Source organism: Oryza sativa, chromosome 8 (genome assembly GCF_034140825.1).
Source record: "Oryza sativa Japonica Group chromosome 8, ASM3414082v1".
NCBI classification, from domain to species: domain Eukaryota; kingdom Viridiplantae; phylum Streptophyta; class Magnoliopsida; order Poales; family Poaceae; genus Oryza; species Oryza sativa.
The window spans coordinates 13,860,483-13,876,178 of NC_089042.1; the positions used below are offsets into that span (position 1 = coordinate 13,860,483).

At 48.3% G+C, this 15,696-nt stretch overlaps 1 protein-coding gene across 1 annotated transcript; it reads left to right on the top strand.

Moving 5' to 3' along the window:
- Positions 1-229: 229 nt before the first annotated feature.
- On the top strand, positions 230-2,315 carry LOC136351303 (uncharacterized). The gene is made up of 2 exons (XM_066303305.1): positions 230-1,635; positions 2,187-2,315. The coding sequence occupies exons 1-2, from the start codon at positions 385-387 to the stop codon at positions 2,289-2,291; spliced, it is 1,356 nt and encodes a 451-aa protein (XP_066159402.1). The 5' UTR covers positions 230-384; the 3' UTR covers positions 2,292-2,315.
- The last annotated feature ends 13,381 nt before the right edge of the window (positions 2,316-15,696 follow it).

Here is a 15,696-nt window from a genome sequence, read left to right on the forward strand (position 1 = left end):
CCCAGCTCCTTTCTCCCCCCCTCTCTCTCCCGGGCTGTTTCCCCCCCCCTCCTTCCTCCCGGCCTGCCTCGGCCCAGCCGGCCGGCCTAAGCCGCCTCCCCCTCCCCCCCCTCCTGGGCCGACCGCCCGGCCCAACCCGAGCCGCCCCTCCCTCCCGCGCACGTGCGCCGCGCGTGCACTGAGAGCGCGCCTGGCCGCGCGGGGCCCACGCGCCAGGCCGCCGTCGTCTTCTTCCTCCGCCCGGCCACCTCTCTCTCTCTTCCCGTGAAACCCTACTCCTTTCCTCCCTCAAATCCGTGTGATTCGCTCATGGGATTCCAAAATTAAATAGGGGAAATTAAACCCCATTGAATCCTCTTCAATTCCCCCTTAATTTCCCCTTGAATGGTGTCTTCAATCCTCGGGAACGGACGCGCCAAGTCCGGCCACCAACCATTGCCGCCGGCCGCCATTCCCGTCGACGTTCCCGCTCCTCCCGTGGCCGGCTCTCTCCCCCATCCTATAAAATGGGATCCTCATCCTTCGTTCTATCGTTTTAGCCCCTTCCCGAGCCTCCCCGTGGTCGTATCACCTCTCCCCGCCTTCTCCTTCTCCCTCTCCGACGCCGGCCGGCCTCCAGCCACCTCTCCCTCCTCACCGGAGCATCGTCCGGCCGTGCCGTCGCCTCCCTCGGCTCTGCAACACCGTCCCCTTCACCGGCCTTACCGTCTCCTCGCCGGAAACTCGCCGGAACGGTGCCCCCGCCGGCAACCAGTGGCATTGGTGCCACTGTACTCCCTCCAGCCGGCTGCTGTTCATCGCCGGTGCGCCGATCGACGCCGCCGTCTCCTCCTTCGACACCGCGGCATCGCCTTCTTCCCCGGCATCACCTCCTCCTCGCCCGAATTTCGCCGGAACGCCGTCGCCCGCGCCGGCCTCACCTTCCTCCTCGTCGACATCTCCTCCGGCTGCCCCGGTCGCCGCGCCAGAGCGTCGGCCGACGTCGCCGTCTCCTCCCTCGGCGACGCCGCATCGCCCTCCACCCCGGCCTGCCCTCGGTTTCGCCGGAACGTCGCCGCGAACCTCTCCGTCCGCCTCGCCGGAGTTGTTCGGCCGCCCGTCCCTCCTCGCCGTGTACCGGTCGGCCACCTCCACCACCATCTTCGGCATCGCAGTCGCGACGTCGTCCTCGGCCTCGCCTCCCCTTCGACCGAACCCCGCCGGTGTTCGTCGTCATCATCCCGTTCCCTCTCGCCCGGCTCGTCGTCTCGCGGCGCCGCCTCCGTCGTCGGCATCGTAGCGGCGTGGTCCTCGTCGTCCTCGTCCCCGTGCAGCCGCTGCCGGCTGTCCTCGTCGCCTCCTCGCCGGTCCCGGTCGTCGTCGTCGTCGTCGTCCTCTCGTCGTTCCCGGTCGTCGTGGCGTTCGTCCCTCCGTCGAGCCGTTCTCGTCCGTCGTCCGCGTTCGTCAAGCGAGCCGCTGCAGCCCCGTCCTCGTGTTCGTCCTCGGCTCCGCGTCGTCAAGCCTCGTGCCGGCCGCAGCTCGCCTTCGCCCAAGGATCGCCGCCGAAGCCGTCCCCTCGCCGTTCGTCTCCGTTGTGCCCGTCTGTCTCCGCCGCGCCCGTTCGTCGTTGTCGTTCCCACGCCTCGTCGCGTGGTGGTAAGGTTCCCTCTCCCTCGCTGCCCCGTCCTCGTCCTTTCGGTGTCGCCCGTGCCCGTTGTGCGGTTGTCGGCCCCGGTACCCGTGTACCGGTGTCGGTAGTCGTTCACGTGTGCGGGTGGTGACCGTGTAGTGTCCGTGTTAGTGTGCCCGCTCGGTAGCCGCGTGGTTTCCACGTGTGCAGGCCGTGTGGTGTCTAGTGGAGTCCGTTTGTTGGCCACTCGCCTCGGTTGACACACGGGATCCGCTTCCGTCGACCCGTGGACCGTCTCTGTGCACTCGGTCTACCGCGGTCCTTTAGGTTGACATGTGGGGTCCGCATGTCAACGGCGCAGCCTTCCTGTCTTTTCCAGGCTAGCGCTTACACATGTTTTATAGTTGCAAAACCTAATTACAATAATCCGCAAATCTCCATATAACAGCATTAAACTTCGGATGATCATATCTTGGTCATACGAACTCTGAATCGACCCGTTCAAGTCTCCTAATGTTTGTTATAACCTAAAGAACCCTGTGCTTTCTTTTTATGTGTTGTTATTGCTTCTTTATAGGCTTGTAGCTTTGCTTGTGTGCTTCGCGTAGCTTTCGTCGTTCCGGAGGTTCCCGAAGCGTGGTTCGTGGTCGTCGCCGAAGGTTCGGAAAGCCGTTCTCTCTGAGCAAGGCAAGTCACATCACCCTTGAGCATATTGAATCCCAGTTTATAAAATTATTTTGATTTAAATTATTGCATTATCGCTTTGTTTAAATTCCCGCGTTATCACTGTTTTATTTAGCCATGCCTATTTACCTTTGTTATGACATTATTATTGCTATTGTTATTAGTACCTTGTTCACCCTAGAATAAACAAAACCCCAACTAGTGGGTACTCTAATCCTGGTTCCACTAGTATGAATTTAGGTAGATGCTTCGCTGATTAATTAGGCAACATTAGGTGGTTTTATAACTTTAGACTTTGGGAATTCTCATATCATTTGGACACTATGGAATTGTTGGATTATGGTGGAATTGGACACACCTCTCTTCCTCTTTCAAAACCCCTAAAACCTGTTTTCGGTGGGGTTTGGGTGCATGCCAGTTATGGGAAGTAGCACCCCGGCCACTATAAGGACTAAAGCTCGGGCCTCTGTTGCAAAGCACTACCGTACTTCCACATGTCTAATGGGTAAGGCTTAGTTTGTGGCTCAGTCTAGTCATAAACAAAAGTACACGGATTGGAGATGGATGAAGTCGGGCGTCGATGGACATTCTCCAGGGCAAATGAAGGCTACACGAGCTGCGGCCCGGTAGTCGAGATGTCATACGGCGGAGGGTTGGTGCCCAATGCTAGGGGCTCAGTTCTGCCTGCCTGTCCCGGGTATCCCGGCCGTAGGTAGGATTGGGTCGGTACTCTTGTCTAAGGCTAGGATGGGTTGGAAACTATGTCACATCTTTACGACGGGTTCCAAGGCCATGGAATGCGGAGTAAAGATGTGTCTTGTGGGTAAAGATGTACACCTCTGATCAGAGTAAATCTATTCGAATAGCCGAGCCCTCGGATATGGGCAAGCCGAGCAATGTACCCAAGTCAGTGTTTTAATCCTTAAAATTTGCTCAACAACTAAAATATGGAATGGTTGGCCTGGGTTGGCTTGGGACGAGCTGGAACCCAGGTCGGGTTGCCAGTTCGGTCCAAATCATCGTAGGCCTTGGGTTAAGGCAGGTTCGTGAAGGTTCACGGCCTTGTTTAATAATACTGTGTAGCTCTAGGATCGTCTTTACAAAATGGCTTTGGGCAACTAAGTGACTTTTAAATGCGGTTTACTGCAAAACCTAACCCCTATATTATTATTCCCTTGTACTTCCCTTGCATTAATCATGCACCTCCGGTGTGGCTTGCTGAGTACTGTGGTTGTACTCATTCTTGCTCAATCTTTTCCCCCTTCAGTAAGAGAAGCTTTGGAGAAGATGTCTTAGGTGGAGTCCTGGCTTATACCCCAGTTGAGCGCCTGTGAAGATGGAGCCGTAGGCCGCTAGTCCGCTGCTGTTTATTTTTGCTTGTCAGGCCTGAAGCGCCTTTGTAATAATGTAAATATTATCGATATAATAAAGATGTGCCTTTTGTATCATGTTTGTTTGGTGTACCCCGGCTTTTCCTGGGACGGGGATTAATACACTAGCGTTCGGGAAAAGGCAATTTTCTCGGTCGCGACAGATACCAAAGAATGGCATAGTAGGGTTTCATTTGCAAAAGCAGCATTTAGCAAACATTTGAGAATTTCATAAAACAGTTAAGTAATTAAACAATATTAATCCAACGCTATACAACATACCCTGTTGTATAGGCCCAACCAATCTGAACAACCATCCCGGCTGCACAGTTCTATCTCCAAACCAGGAATATACCATTCCAAACCAGGAGCTAATCAAATTATTACCAATTAAAGCACCTTTTATTATGATGAGAAGGGTGAGACTAATCACGAAAGACATTGTTAGACCCGCCCATAACCGCGGGCACGGCTATTCGAATAGTTTTACTCTGATCAGAGGTGTACCACTGTACCCACAAGACACAACCCCACATCATGTCACCATGTGCCTCAATACCACCACGGTACCTCGGAAAGGAGTTGTGACAATACCCCTTGCATAACACAATCCACCGCAGCGCACCTTCCTGGATCATAATCACCCCCTTATAAACAAGGCATGGACTCCCCAGCGACCCCCGTGGGCTTATCTCCACCACTTCTCAGTCTGGTGCTCCGCAATGAACCATGCTATACAAAAGATAAAGCCGTTGCCCATGCTGGCTTGTGGTTGGCACGGTTAATGTTTCACAACCGAAACTCGTGAACCGGTCCTTAATTGCCATGAGCACGACCATCAAAACCATGTGCTCACAACCCACCATTACCAGGTTTTAGTTGGCACATTAATTAATTAACCAATCACGATTGACCATCGTGAACTATCATTAAGCCATCATTAAATAATAGTGAGTCATAAGTTATCCCAATAGTGAGCTAATGTTTCTAAACAAGGCTAAGCAATTATACCTAATATCTAGCTGAACCAATATATAAAGCCCAACTAGTCAAGTTATAATAACCCAAGGTATCAAGGAATAAAGTAAACAAGAACAAAAGGGCTATAACAAACAATAGGTTAATTCCACCCAATGACATTCGAAAATAAATGCAATAGTTGAATAGAAACAATAGCTTTAAACGGGATCAACATGCTCAAAGGGTTGTTTGGGATCTGTGTGACTTGCCTTGCTGGCCTTGGAACTCTTCAAACTCTTCTCCGGCGAAAACGGACTCTCCGGAAACGACGGAATCTAAGCAGAAAAGAGCAAAATCACCAAAACAGCACATAAACAAGCATGAACAGTACATGTGGATATTTTTAACATGTAGATCTCAATTTTAGAAAAATTTAGAGACTTGAACCAACTAAATCGGAGCTAAGATGAATTAGTTATGAATTTTTGAAGATTAAATCGGATTAAAACACTTAAATTGATTTTAATTGAATTATGACGCAATAATGAATTATTTTTGAAAAGGAAAAAGGGATTTATTGCGTCAGCGGGCTAGGGTTTCGGTGGACCGGGCGCACAGCGGCGGTTCACGCGAACGGACGGCCGAGATCGACTTGATCCAAAACGGACGGCCGAGATCGATCGGTCCACGACCGGCTCACGGGAGAGGGCGACGATGACGTCAGCGATGACGTCACCACCGGCGGCGGCGGCTCGGCGGCTCGGACGGCTCGAACGGCGCACGCTCACTGGCGAACGGCGGCGCGGCGGCGCGAACGGAAGGCACCAACGGGTAGCGGACGGCACGGCGAACTCACCGGTGACCAAAGCGACGGCGGAAGACCAACGGACGGCGACGGCGACGAGGTTGAAACGGCGGCGCTCTTCGGCTTGACGACGGCGACGATGCTCCGGCGGTCTCCGACGGTGGTGAAGCGGCGGACGAGGACGGCGACGACTTGGCGACCACGACGGCGGTCTTCCCGAGCGACGACGACGACCGAGACGGCAGCGGCGCACGGCTGGAGCGACGGCGGCGACGGCGGCGCTAGGGCACACGGCGCTAGGGCGCTACGGGCGACGAGAGGCGAAGGCGAAGGTGGCGGCGGGTAGAGGAGACACCGGGGAAGCTTATAAAGGGGCTAGGAGGCGGCGGCGAAGGCCCACGGCGGCCGGCGACGAGAAGGAAAGTTCGGGAAAAATCGAATCCGAAACAAACTCGAATCCACGAACTTCCAAAACGAATTAGCCGATGTTTCCAAAGGAGAAAAGGTAGAGGAGATCCCGAGGATCATTTCCCCTCTATCAATTCGGCCGAAGACGGAAGGGAGCGGCCGGATTTTGGAAGGAGACGGCGGCGGCGCTCGGCTAGGGTTTCGGGCGGCGGCCGACGCGAGGAAGACGACGACTGACAAGCGGGCCCCACCTGTCAGCGACAGCGAGGGCGCGCGCGCGGCTGCGGACTGGGCCGGACTGGGCCGAGGAGAGAGAGAAGAGAGGTTTTGGGCCGACTTTCGGCCCAAAGCCAAAAGAAGACTTTTTAAAACCTTTTTCAATTTAAATTATTTCTTAAATGCAATTCCATTTATTAAAAATACTTCCTTAGCTCAAATAAATCCCAGAAAAATCTAGGAATTATAGAATTAAGCAAAGTATTTAATGAAATTTTATCTGGCCCCATTTTATATTGGAATTTATTAATTAAAATTAGATCTTCTCTTCTAGGCTTTTAAAATCATTTCTAAAAATTCCAATTAAACAACAATTTAAATATTTTGAATTTTCAGGGTGTGACAAACCTACCCCCCTTAAACAGAATCTCGTCCTCGAGATTCGGAAGAACTGGCGAACAGATACGGATGAGCTGACTTCAATTCATCTTCTCGTTCCCAAGTTGACTCTTCTTCCGAGTGATTACTCCATTGGACTTTGCAAAAACGGATAACTCGATTCCTGGTTCTTCTCTCATCTATTTCCAAGATACGGATTGGTTTCTCAACATAGGTCAGATCCTCTTGGACTTCGATCTGTTCAAGATTAGCTTCTTCGGTAGGTACCCTTAAACACTTTTTCAGTTGCGACACATGGAACACATTATGGACTCCTGCCAAAGATTGAGGTAACTCCAACTGATAAGCAACCTCTCCTCTTCTACTGACAATCTTATAAGGTCCCACAAAACGCGGTGCCAATTTTCCTTTGGTGTGGAAACGATGAACTCCTCGAAGAGGCGTGACACGAAGATACGCATAATCTCCTTCTTCAAAACTTAGATCTCTGCGGCGATTGTCGGCATAACTCTTATGTCGAGACTGAGCCACTCGCAATCTTTCTTGAATGATCTTTACCTTTTCTTCTGCTTCCCTAAGGATATCCGTCCCGAAAACCTGACGTTCTCCCGTTTGATCCCACAAAAGCGGAGTGCGGCACTTCCGACCATACAGTGCTTCGTAAGGAGCCATCTGAAGACTAGCTTGATAACTGTTGTTGTACGAAAATTCTGCATAAGGTAGATTCTTATCCCAACTTCCACCGAAGTCTAAAGCACAAGCTCTCAACATGTCTTCCAAAATCTGATTCACCCTTTCGGTCTGTCCGTCTGTCTGCGGATGATAAGCAGTACTAAAGTTCAGCTTAGAACCCATCTCTTCCTGAAGCTTCTTCCAAAAATTTGAAGTAAATTGACTGCCTCGATCAGACACTATCTTCTTAGGAACGCCATGCAAACACACAATTCTTGCCATATACAATTCCGCTAACCGACTTCCGGAATAGGTTGTCTTTACCGGAATGAAATGAGCTACTTTTGTAAGTCTGTCGACAATCACCCAAATAGAGTCATGGCCCGATGACGTTCTGGGTAAACCAGTGATAAAATCCATACCGATTTCTTCCCATTTCCATTCAGGAATCTTCAAAGGCTGCAGCAAACCGGCGGGTTTCTGATGTTCTGCCTTGACTCGCTGACAAATATCACATACTGCTACGTATTCTGCGATTTCACGCTTCATACTTGCCCACCAAAATCTTTCCTTGAGATCCTGGTACATCTTAGTACTACCAGGGTGAATAGAGTATAAAGTATCATGAGCTTCTTTCAGAATTGCATCTTTTAAATCTTTGTTGTCGGGGACGCAGATTCTCTCACCCAACCATACAGTTCCGTGCTCATCTTCCAAGAAACCAATAGCTTTTCCTCTTCTCATATTCTTCTTGATTTCTTGAATATCAGGATCATTAATTTGGGCTTCTCTAACTTGATCAATTAGAGTGGGCTTCGCTTCTAAGGCTGCAACGAAACCTCTACTGACAATTCCCAAATTTAATCTTTCAAATTCCTTGCATAATTCCAATGGCAACTGTCGTCCTTCCGTAGCATTGCAATAGCCTTTCCTGCTAAGAGCATCTGCTACAACATTAGCCTTTCCCGGGTGATAATGAATTCCCATGTCATAGTCCTTAATTAATTCCGACCATCTCCGTTGTCTCATGTTCAGATCCGGCTGAGTAAAGATATACTTTAAACTCTTGTGATCGGTATATACCTCTGTACGAGTACCGAAAAGATAATGACGCCAAATCTTCAACGCATGAACTACTGCAGCTAATTCAAGATCATGAGTAGGGTAGTTCTTCTCATGCGGACGTAACTGACGAGATGCATAGGCAACCACCTTCCCATCTTGCATCAGTACACAACCTAACCCAAGTTTGGATGCATCGCAATACACCTGGAAACCCTTCTTTGGATCAGGCAAAATCAAAATAGGAGCTGATATTAAGCGATTCTTCAATTCTTGAAAACTCTGCTCACATTCTTCCGACCACTTGTACTTCACATCTTTCTGAAGCAATCGTGTCATGGGCTTAGCAATCTTGGAAAAATTCTCTATAAACCTCCGGTAATATCCTGCGAGGCCTAAGAAACTGTGAATCTCTGAAACTGTCTTCGGTTGCTTCCAGTTGGTTACGGATTCCACATTACTAGGATCGACGGCAACTCCTCCTGCTGAGATGACGTGACCAAGGAACTTCACTTCAGACAACCAAAATTCACACTTGCTAAACTTAGTATATAGTTGATGTTCTCGTAGCTTCTCCAATGCAAGGCGAAGATGTTCTTCATGCTCTTCTCTGGTTCGAGAATAGATAAGAATATCATCTATAAAGACCACTACGAACTTGTCTAGGTATTCCATAAATACCTTATTCATCAAGTTCATGAAGAAAGTAGGGGCATTGGTAAGTCCAAAAGACATAACAGTACATTCGAACAACCCATACCTAGTGGTAAAAGCTGTCTTAGGTATATCTTCCTCTTTGATTCTCAACTGGTGATACCCTGATCGAAGATCTATCTTGGAGAAAACAGTAGCACCTTTAAGCTGATCAAACAAATCATCAATTCTGGGTAGCGGATACTTATTCTTGATAGTCACATCATTTAGGGCACGATAGTCCACACACATCCTCTGGGTATGATCTTTCTTTTCCACAAAAATAACCGGAGCTCCCCATGGAGATGAACTTGGTCTGATGTATCCTTTCTGAAGCAAATCATCTACTTGCCTCTTGACTTCTGCCAACTCATTGGCTGCCATTCTATAAGGTCTCTTATGGATCGGAGTTGTTCCTGGTACCCAATCTATTCTGAACTCTATATCCCTTTTAGGCGGCATACCAGGTAAATCATCTGGGAACACATCGGGATACTACCGGACTATAGGAATCTCTTCCAAAGTTATTTGGTTCAGTCTTGACCTTAAAGACTCAGAAGACAATGCATGAACAGTTACAACTCGACCATCATTGCTGGTGAGAGTTACTTTTCTGTTGGCACAGTCTATCACACCTTTATGTCTGGCTAACCAGTCCATCCCTAGGATGACATCAAGGTCTTTGGATTCTAACAGGATAAGATTGGCCAGAAATGGTACTCCTTGAATTTCTATTCTGACAGAGGGGCTACGTTACAAAGAGAGTGCTTGATTACTTGGGGTACTAACCATCAAAGGACGTCTAAGATCTTCTACTTCCATCCCATGATTTCCCGCAAAACTCATAGATAAGAATGAATGTGTAGCACCAGAATCGAAAAGCACTGTTGCAGGAACTAAGTTAACAAGGAACGTACCCAAAATCACATCTGGAGCATCTTGAGCTTCTGCAGCAGCAACATGATTGACACGGGCCTTTGATGCTGGTACGGTAGAGTTGTTCTGGGCAGGGACAACCTTCATGCGTCGGGGCTTCGGACACTTGTCAGCATAATGTCCTGGGTCTCCACAGTTGAAACACACCACGGGCTTGCTGCCTTGCTCCCTCTTGGCAGGTTGTTGCTGTGTTGGAGCTGTAACAGGACGTGGAGCTTGATTACGGATGTTGTTGCCAGCATTGTTGTTGAAGAACTGACGCTGCGGACGAACAACAGACGAAGAACCTCCCTGTGGCATGGACTGGGGTCCTAAAGTAAGACGCGACTTCTGATTATTCCCCTGTTGTGTCTTGAATTGAGCAATCCGGCGCTTCTTCTGCTCCATGCGATTGTATTTGTCCTCCTGACGAATAGCCTTATCCACTAACTTCTGGAAATCATGATAATCTCCAGTCATGAGTGGGTAAGAAAGCTCATCATTAAGTCCTTCCAAGAACTTCTCCTGGCGCTCTTCATCATTGCGCACATCTTCCGGAGCATAACGAGCCAGACGATTGAACTCGTGCAGATACTCCGTAACAGAGCGAGATCCCTGGGTGAGCGACCTGAATTCCTTCTTCTTGAGAGACACCACTCCCGATGGTATATGCGTCTTCCGGAAAGCAGCGGTGAATTCAAGCCAAGTGATAGGTTCAGCAGTAGTCCTGTTAAGGCGGAAGTGATCCCACCATTCAGAGGCAGGGCCATGCAACTGATGGGATGCAAATGAGACCTTTTCCTGATCAGTGCATTGAAGCAAATCCAACTTCTTCTCTATGGCATGCAGCCAATCACCAGCTTCAACAGGATTAGTGGTACTAGAGAAAATAGGCGGCCTCACACGAAGAAATTCTGCTAACTTGTTCTAGGGAGGTGCATGGTTATTTCCTTGGTTCTGCTGGTTCTGAAGTTGCTGCATCATCATGTTCATAAGCTGTGCCTGTTGAGCCAGGACTTGGGCAAGAGTGGGATTCTCTCCATTGTTGTTGCTATTGGGATTGTTGGGGCCATTCCCGTTACTGCGAGTGTTCACCATCTGGCATGGACAGGGCACAAGAAGAGAAACAGGGGGAAACTACTTAGGACAGGGAATTACTTTAACTTTTATTGATCTTAACTGAGTTTCATTATTACAAAACTGAAGACTCTCACACCACTAAACTCACCAACTACCTAACACTCAAAAGCAAACAAACGCATGCACTTACATCCCACTACAGATGTAAATCACATGCGAGACACACACAAGCAAACTTAAAACAAGCAAACTAACACAACGATCTAAGACAACGACTTAACAAGTCACTCTAGTTCTTCCGAGCATCGGAGGTCGATTGAAGGCTCGTTCGGCTCGTCTTCATCATCTTGAGTTGCTACCCACTCAATCTTGGAATGGTTGTGCTTGGATTCTTCTTCCTCATCATCACTTATGATGATGACCGGAGGATCCGCTAAGGCTGGGGCAACTTCTTTCTCCACCACACGAACCTTTGGCGCCAATTGGTAGCGAGGGACAAATAGAGCTCTCTTCCTTGCGGTAAGACGAATCCTGGCCTTCTGCGGCGGTGCTTCTCCCTTCAATATAGCTAGCTCCTTCTCCAAACGATCCACCTTGTCTTCTAGCTTGCAAATCTTACCACGATTCCGATCTTCACGATCTTGAGCCGCTAACACAGTCTCCGCACGACTTTCATCCATAGCCCACAGCATCTCAACCAAATGCCTTGTGGTAGCATCATTCTCAATTCCTTCAGTCTCAAGGTAGCTGCCACGGTCACTTCCCTGGGGTTGACGAGGATGGTAGCGATACTCAGTGTCGGCCAACTGATCACTGTAGCGATCGCGAAGCTCTCCTATGGCGATCCTTGCCGCCTCCTGACATGCATGGATGCAGTTTCTTCCTCCAGCTTCGAACATCACTGAGGGGATATCCTCACTATTACTGTTCAAGGTGACTTTGACTCGGCACTTCTTTTCGTGATGATCATGAGGAATCTGGGCATAAAAAGGGGCAGTCCCAAATCCTATGGCAAAGGACATCGTACGCAACTCCTGGACAAATCCCTCAACACCAAACAAGTACTCAGGCTTGTAGCGCGGCATCTAAAGACAAGTGAAAGGAGGGAGTTAAGACATTTATCCATTTAATAGCACAAGTTTTTGGATTAATTTGAATAAAGTTAGAAAATCAAAGTAAAAGGTAAGTAAATAAAATAAACCAAGCTTGCAAGATAAGTTGAAACAGTTGGAAACGAATTTTGTACTTTTGAACATCGGCTCCAAAAGAAATGAAAGAAAGTTATAAAATCAACATGCTAAATTTATTTTATTGCAGCAAGATTAAATAAAACAACATTGTAAAACTTTTGCTGGAAAATGAGCCATTAGTACAGTAATAGATGTACAGTACTAATAACACTGGAATAAATTTTGAATGAGAACCATTAAAAGAGATTATGAAGTGCATGTGCCATTAGTTTGGTTTAATTAAAAGAGAAAGGGAGGAGAACAGTTCTACTTTTCCAATATTTTTAGAGGGCTTCTAAGGGTAACCATTTGGCATAACCTAGGGTCAACCTGGCTCTGATACCAACTTGTCACGCCCGGAATTTCTATCCAAAATTCCAAACGCTTACATGTGTGTGAACCCTCGTCCAGGAATCAGCCGAGGCACACAATAACAAATTGATAATAGAGTACAATTATTACTCTAATTAATAAGCGAATAAAATGTCATTACAGAGGTAGATAGTTCCTCTCAATCAATAAAGATCTAAGCAGCGGAAAAATAAGATAAACGGCGCAGACGGCTCCACTCCACAGGCAGCTTGACCAAGGCTACACCTAATCCTCCACACCATCAGCCTCATTGTAGATCTCTTCCTCTGATGAATGATTGCAAGGTGAGTATATGACATACTCAGCAAGTCACGCAGCAAATATGCAAGTGCACAAGGATACCAAAGAATGGCATAGTAGGGTTTCATTTGCAAAAGCAGCATTTAGCAAACATTTGAGAATTTCATAAAACAGTTAAGTAATTAAACAATATTAATCCAACGCTATACAACATACCCTGTTGTATAGGCCCAACCAATCTGAACAACCATCCCGGCTGCACAGTTCTATCTCCAAACCAGGAATATACCATTCCAAACCAGGAGCTAATCAAATTATTACCAATTAAAGCACCTTTTATTATGATGAGAAGGGTGAGACTAATCACGAAAGACATTGTTAGACCCGCCCATAACCGCGGGCACGGCTATTCGAATAGTTTTACTCTGATCAGAGGTGTACCACTGTACCCACAAGACACAACCCCACATCATGTCACCATGTGCCTCAATACCACCACGGTACCTCGGAAAGGAGTTGTGACAATACCCCTTGCATAACACAATCCACCGCAGCGCACCTTCCTGGATCATAATCACCCCCTTATAAACAAGGCATGGACTCCCCAGCGACCCCCGTGGGCTTATCTCCGCCACTTCTCAGTCTGGTGCTCCGCAATGAACCATGCTATACAAAAGATAAAGCCGTTGCCCATGCTGGCTTGTGGTTGGCACGGTTAATGTTTCACAACCGAAACTCGTGAACCGGTCCTTAATTGCCATGAGCACGACCATCAAAACCATGTGCTCACAACCCACCATTACCAGGTTTTAGTTGGCACATTAATTAATTAACCAATCACGATTGACCATCGTGAACTATCATTAAGCCATCATTAAATAATAGTGAGTCATAAGTTATCCCAATAGTGAGCTAATGTTTCTAAACAAGGCTAAGCAATTATACCTAATATCTAGCTGAACCAATATATAAAGCCCAACTAGTCAAGTTATAATAACCCAAGGTATCAAGGAATAAAGTAAACAAGAACAAAAGGGCTATAACAAACAATAGGTTAATTCCACCCAATGACATTCGAAAATAAATGCAATAGTTGAATAGAAACAATAGCTTTAAACGGGATCAACATGCTCAAAGGGTTGTTTGGGATCTGTGTGACTTGCCTTGCTGGCCTTGTAACTCTTCAAACTCTTCTCCGGCGAAAACGGACTCTCCGGAAACGACGGAATCTAAGCAGAAAAGAGCAAAATCACCAAAACAGCACATAAACAAGCATGAACAGTACATGTGGATATTTTTAACATGTAGATCTCAATTTTAGAAAAATTTAGAGACTTGAACCAACTAAATCGGAGCTAAGATGAATTAGTTATGAATTTTTGAAGATTAAATCGGATTAAAACACTTAAATTGATTTTAATTGAATTATGACGCAATAATGAATTATTTTTGAAAAGGAAAAAGGGATTTATTGCGTCAGCGGGCTAGGGTTTCGGTGGACCGGGCGCACGGCGGCGGTTCACGCGAACGGACGGCCGAGATCGACTTGATCCAAAACGGACGGCCGAGATCGATCGGTCCACGACCGGCTCACGGGAGAGGGCGACGATGACGTCGGCGATGACGTCACCACCGGCGGCGGCGGCTCGGCGGCTCGGACGGCTCGAACGGCACACGCTCACCGGCGAACGGCGGCGCGGCGGCGCGAACGGAAGGCACCAACGGGTAGCGGACGGCACGGCGAACTCACCGGCGACCAAAGCGACGGCGGAAGACCAACGGACGGCGACGGCGACGAGGTTGAAACGGCGGCGCTCTTCGGCTTGACGACGGCGACGATGCTCCGGCGGTCTCCGACGGTGGCGAAGTGGCGGACGAGGACGGCGACGACTTGGCGACCACGACGGCGGTCTTCCCGAGCGACGACGACGACCTAGACGGCGGCGGCGCACGGCTGGAGCGACGGCGGCGACGGCGGCGCTAGGGCACACGGCGCTAGGGCGCTACGGGCGACGAGAGGCGAAGGCGAAGGTGGCGGCGGGTAGAGGAGACACCGGGGAAGCTTATAAAGGGGCTAGGAGGCGGCGGCGAAGGCCCACGGCGGCCGGCGACGAGAAGGAAAGTTCGGGAAAAATCGAATCCGAAACAAACTCGAATCCACGAACTTCCAAAACGAATTAGCCGATGTTTCCAAAGGAGAAAAGGTAGAGGAGATCCCGAGGATCATTTCCCCTCTATCAATTCGGCCGGAGAAGGAAGGGAGCGGCCGGATTTTGGAAGGAGACGGCGGCGGCGCTCGGCTAGGGTTTCGGGCGGCGGCCGACGCGAGGAAGACGACGACTGACAAGCGGGCCCCACCTGTCAGCGACAGCGAGGGCGCGCGCGCGGCTGCGGACTGGGCCGGACTGGGCCGAGGAGAGAGAGAAGAGAGGTTTTGGGCCGACTTTCGGCCCAAAGCCAAAAGAAGACTTTTTAAAACCTTTTTCAATTTAAATTATTTCTTAAATGCAATTCCATTTATTAAAAATACTTCCTTAGCTCAAATAAATCCCAGAAAAATTTAGGAATTATAGAATTAAGCAAAGTATTTAATGAAATTTTATCTGGCCCTATTTTATATTGGAATTTATTAATTAAAATTAGATCTTCTCTTCTAGGCTTTTAAAATCATTTCTAAAAATTCCAATTAAACAACAATTTAAATATTTTGAATTTTCAGGGTGTGACAAATATTAAGCTGCAGATGATGGTCCGGTAGGCCACTCATCTACCCTATAATTCACCAACTGATTTATTCATCAAATCCGTCGACTCATACTCATCTACGTATAATCCAATGGCCCAGATGACTCCCCATTCCCTCCGCACTCCTCCCCCCATGCGCTCCCTTCTGCTAATGAGGGCACAACTAGCTCGGATATAACCATGACTACCTTATGTATTAATCAACCAAAGGTGCATATGTTCTACATTAGATTTACT

Coding starts and splice junctions, on each gene's coding strand:
- LOC136351303 (XM_066303305.1), top strand. CDS start 385: ATGGTGTCTTCAATCCTCGGGAACGGACGCGCCAAGTCCGGCCACCAA. Junction 1,636..2,186: donor CCACGCCTCGTCGCGTGGTG/GTAAGGTTCCCT, acceptor GCTTCTTTATAG/GCTTGTAGCTTTGCTTGTGT.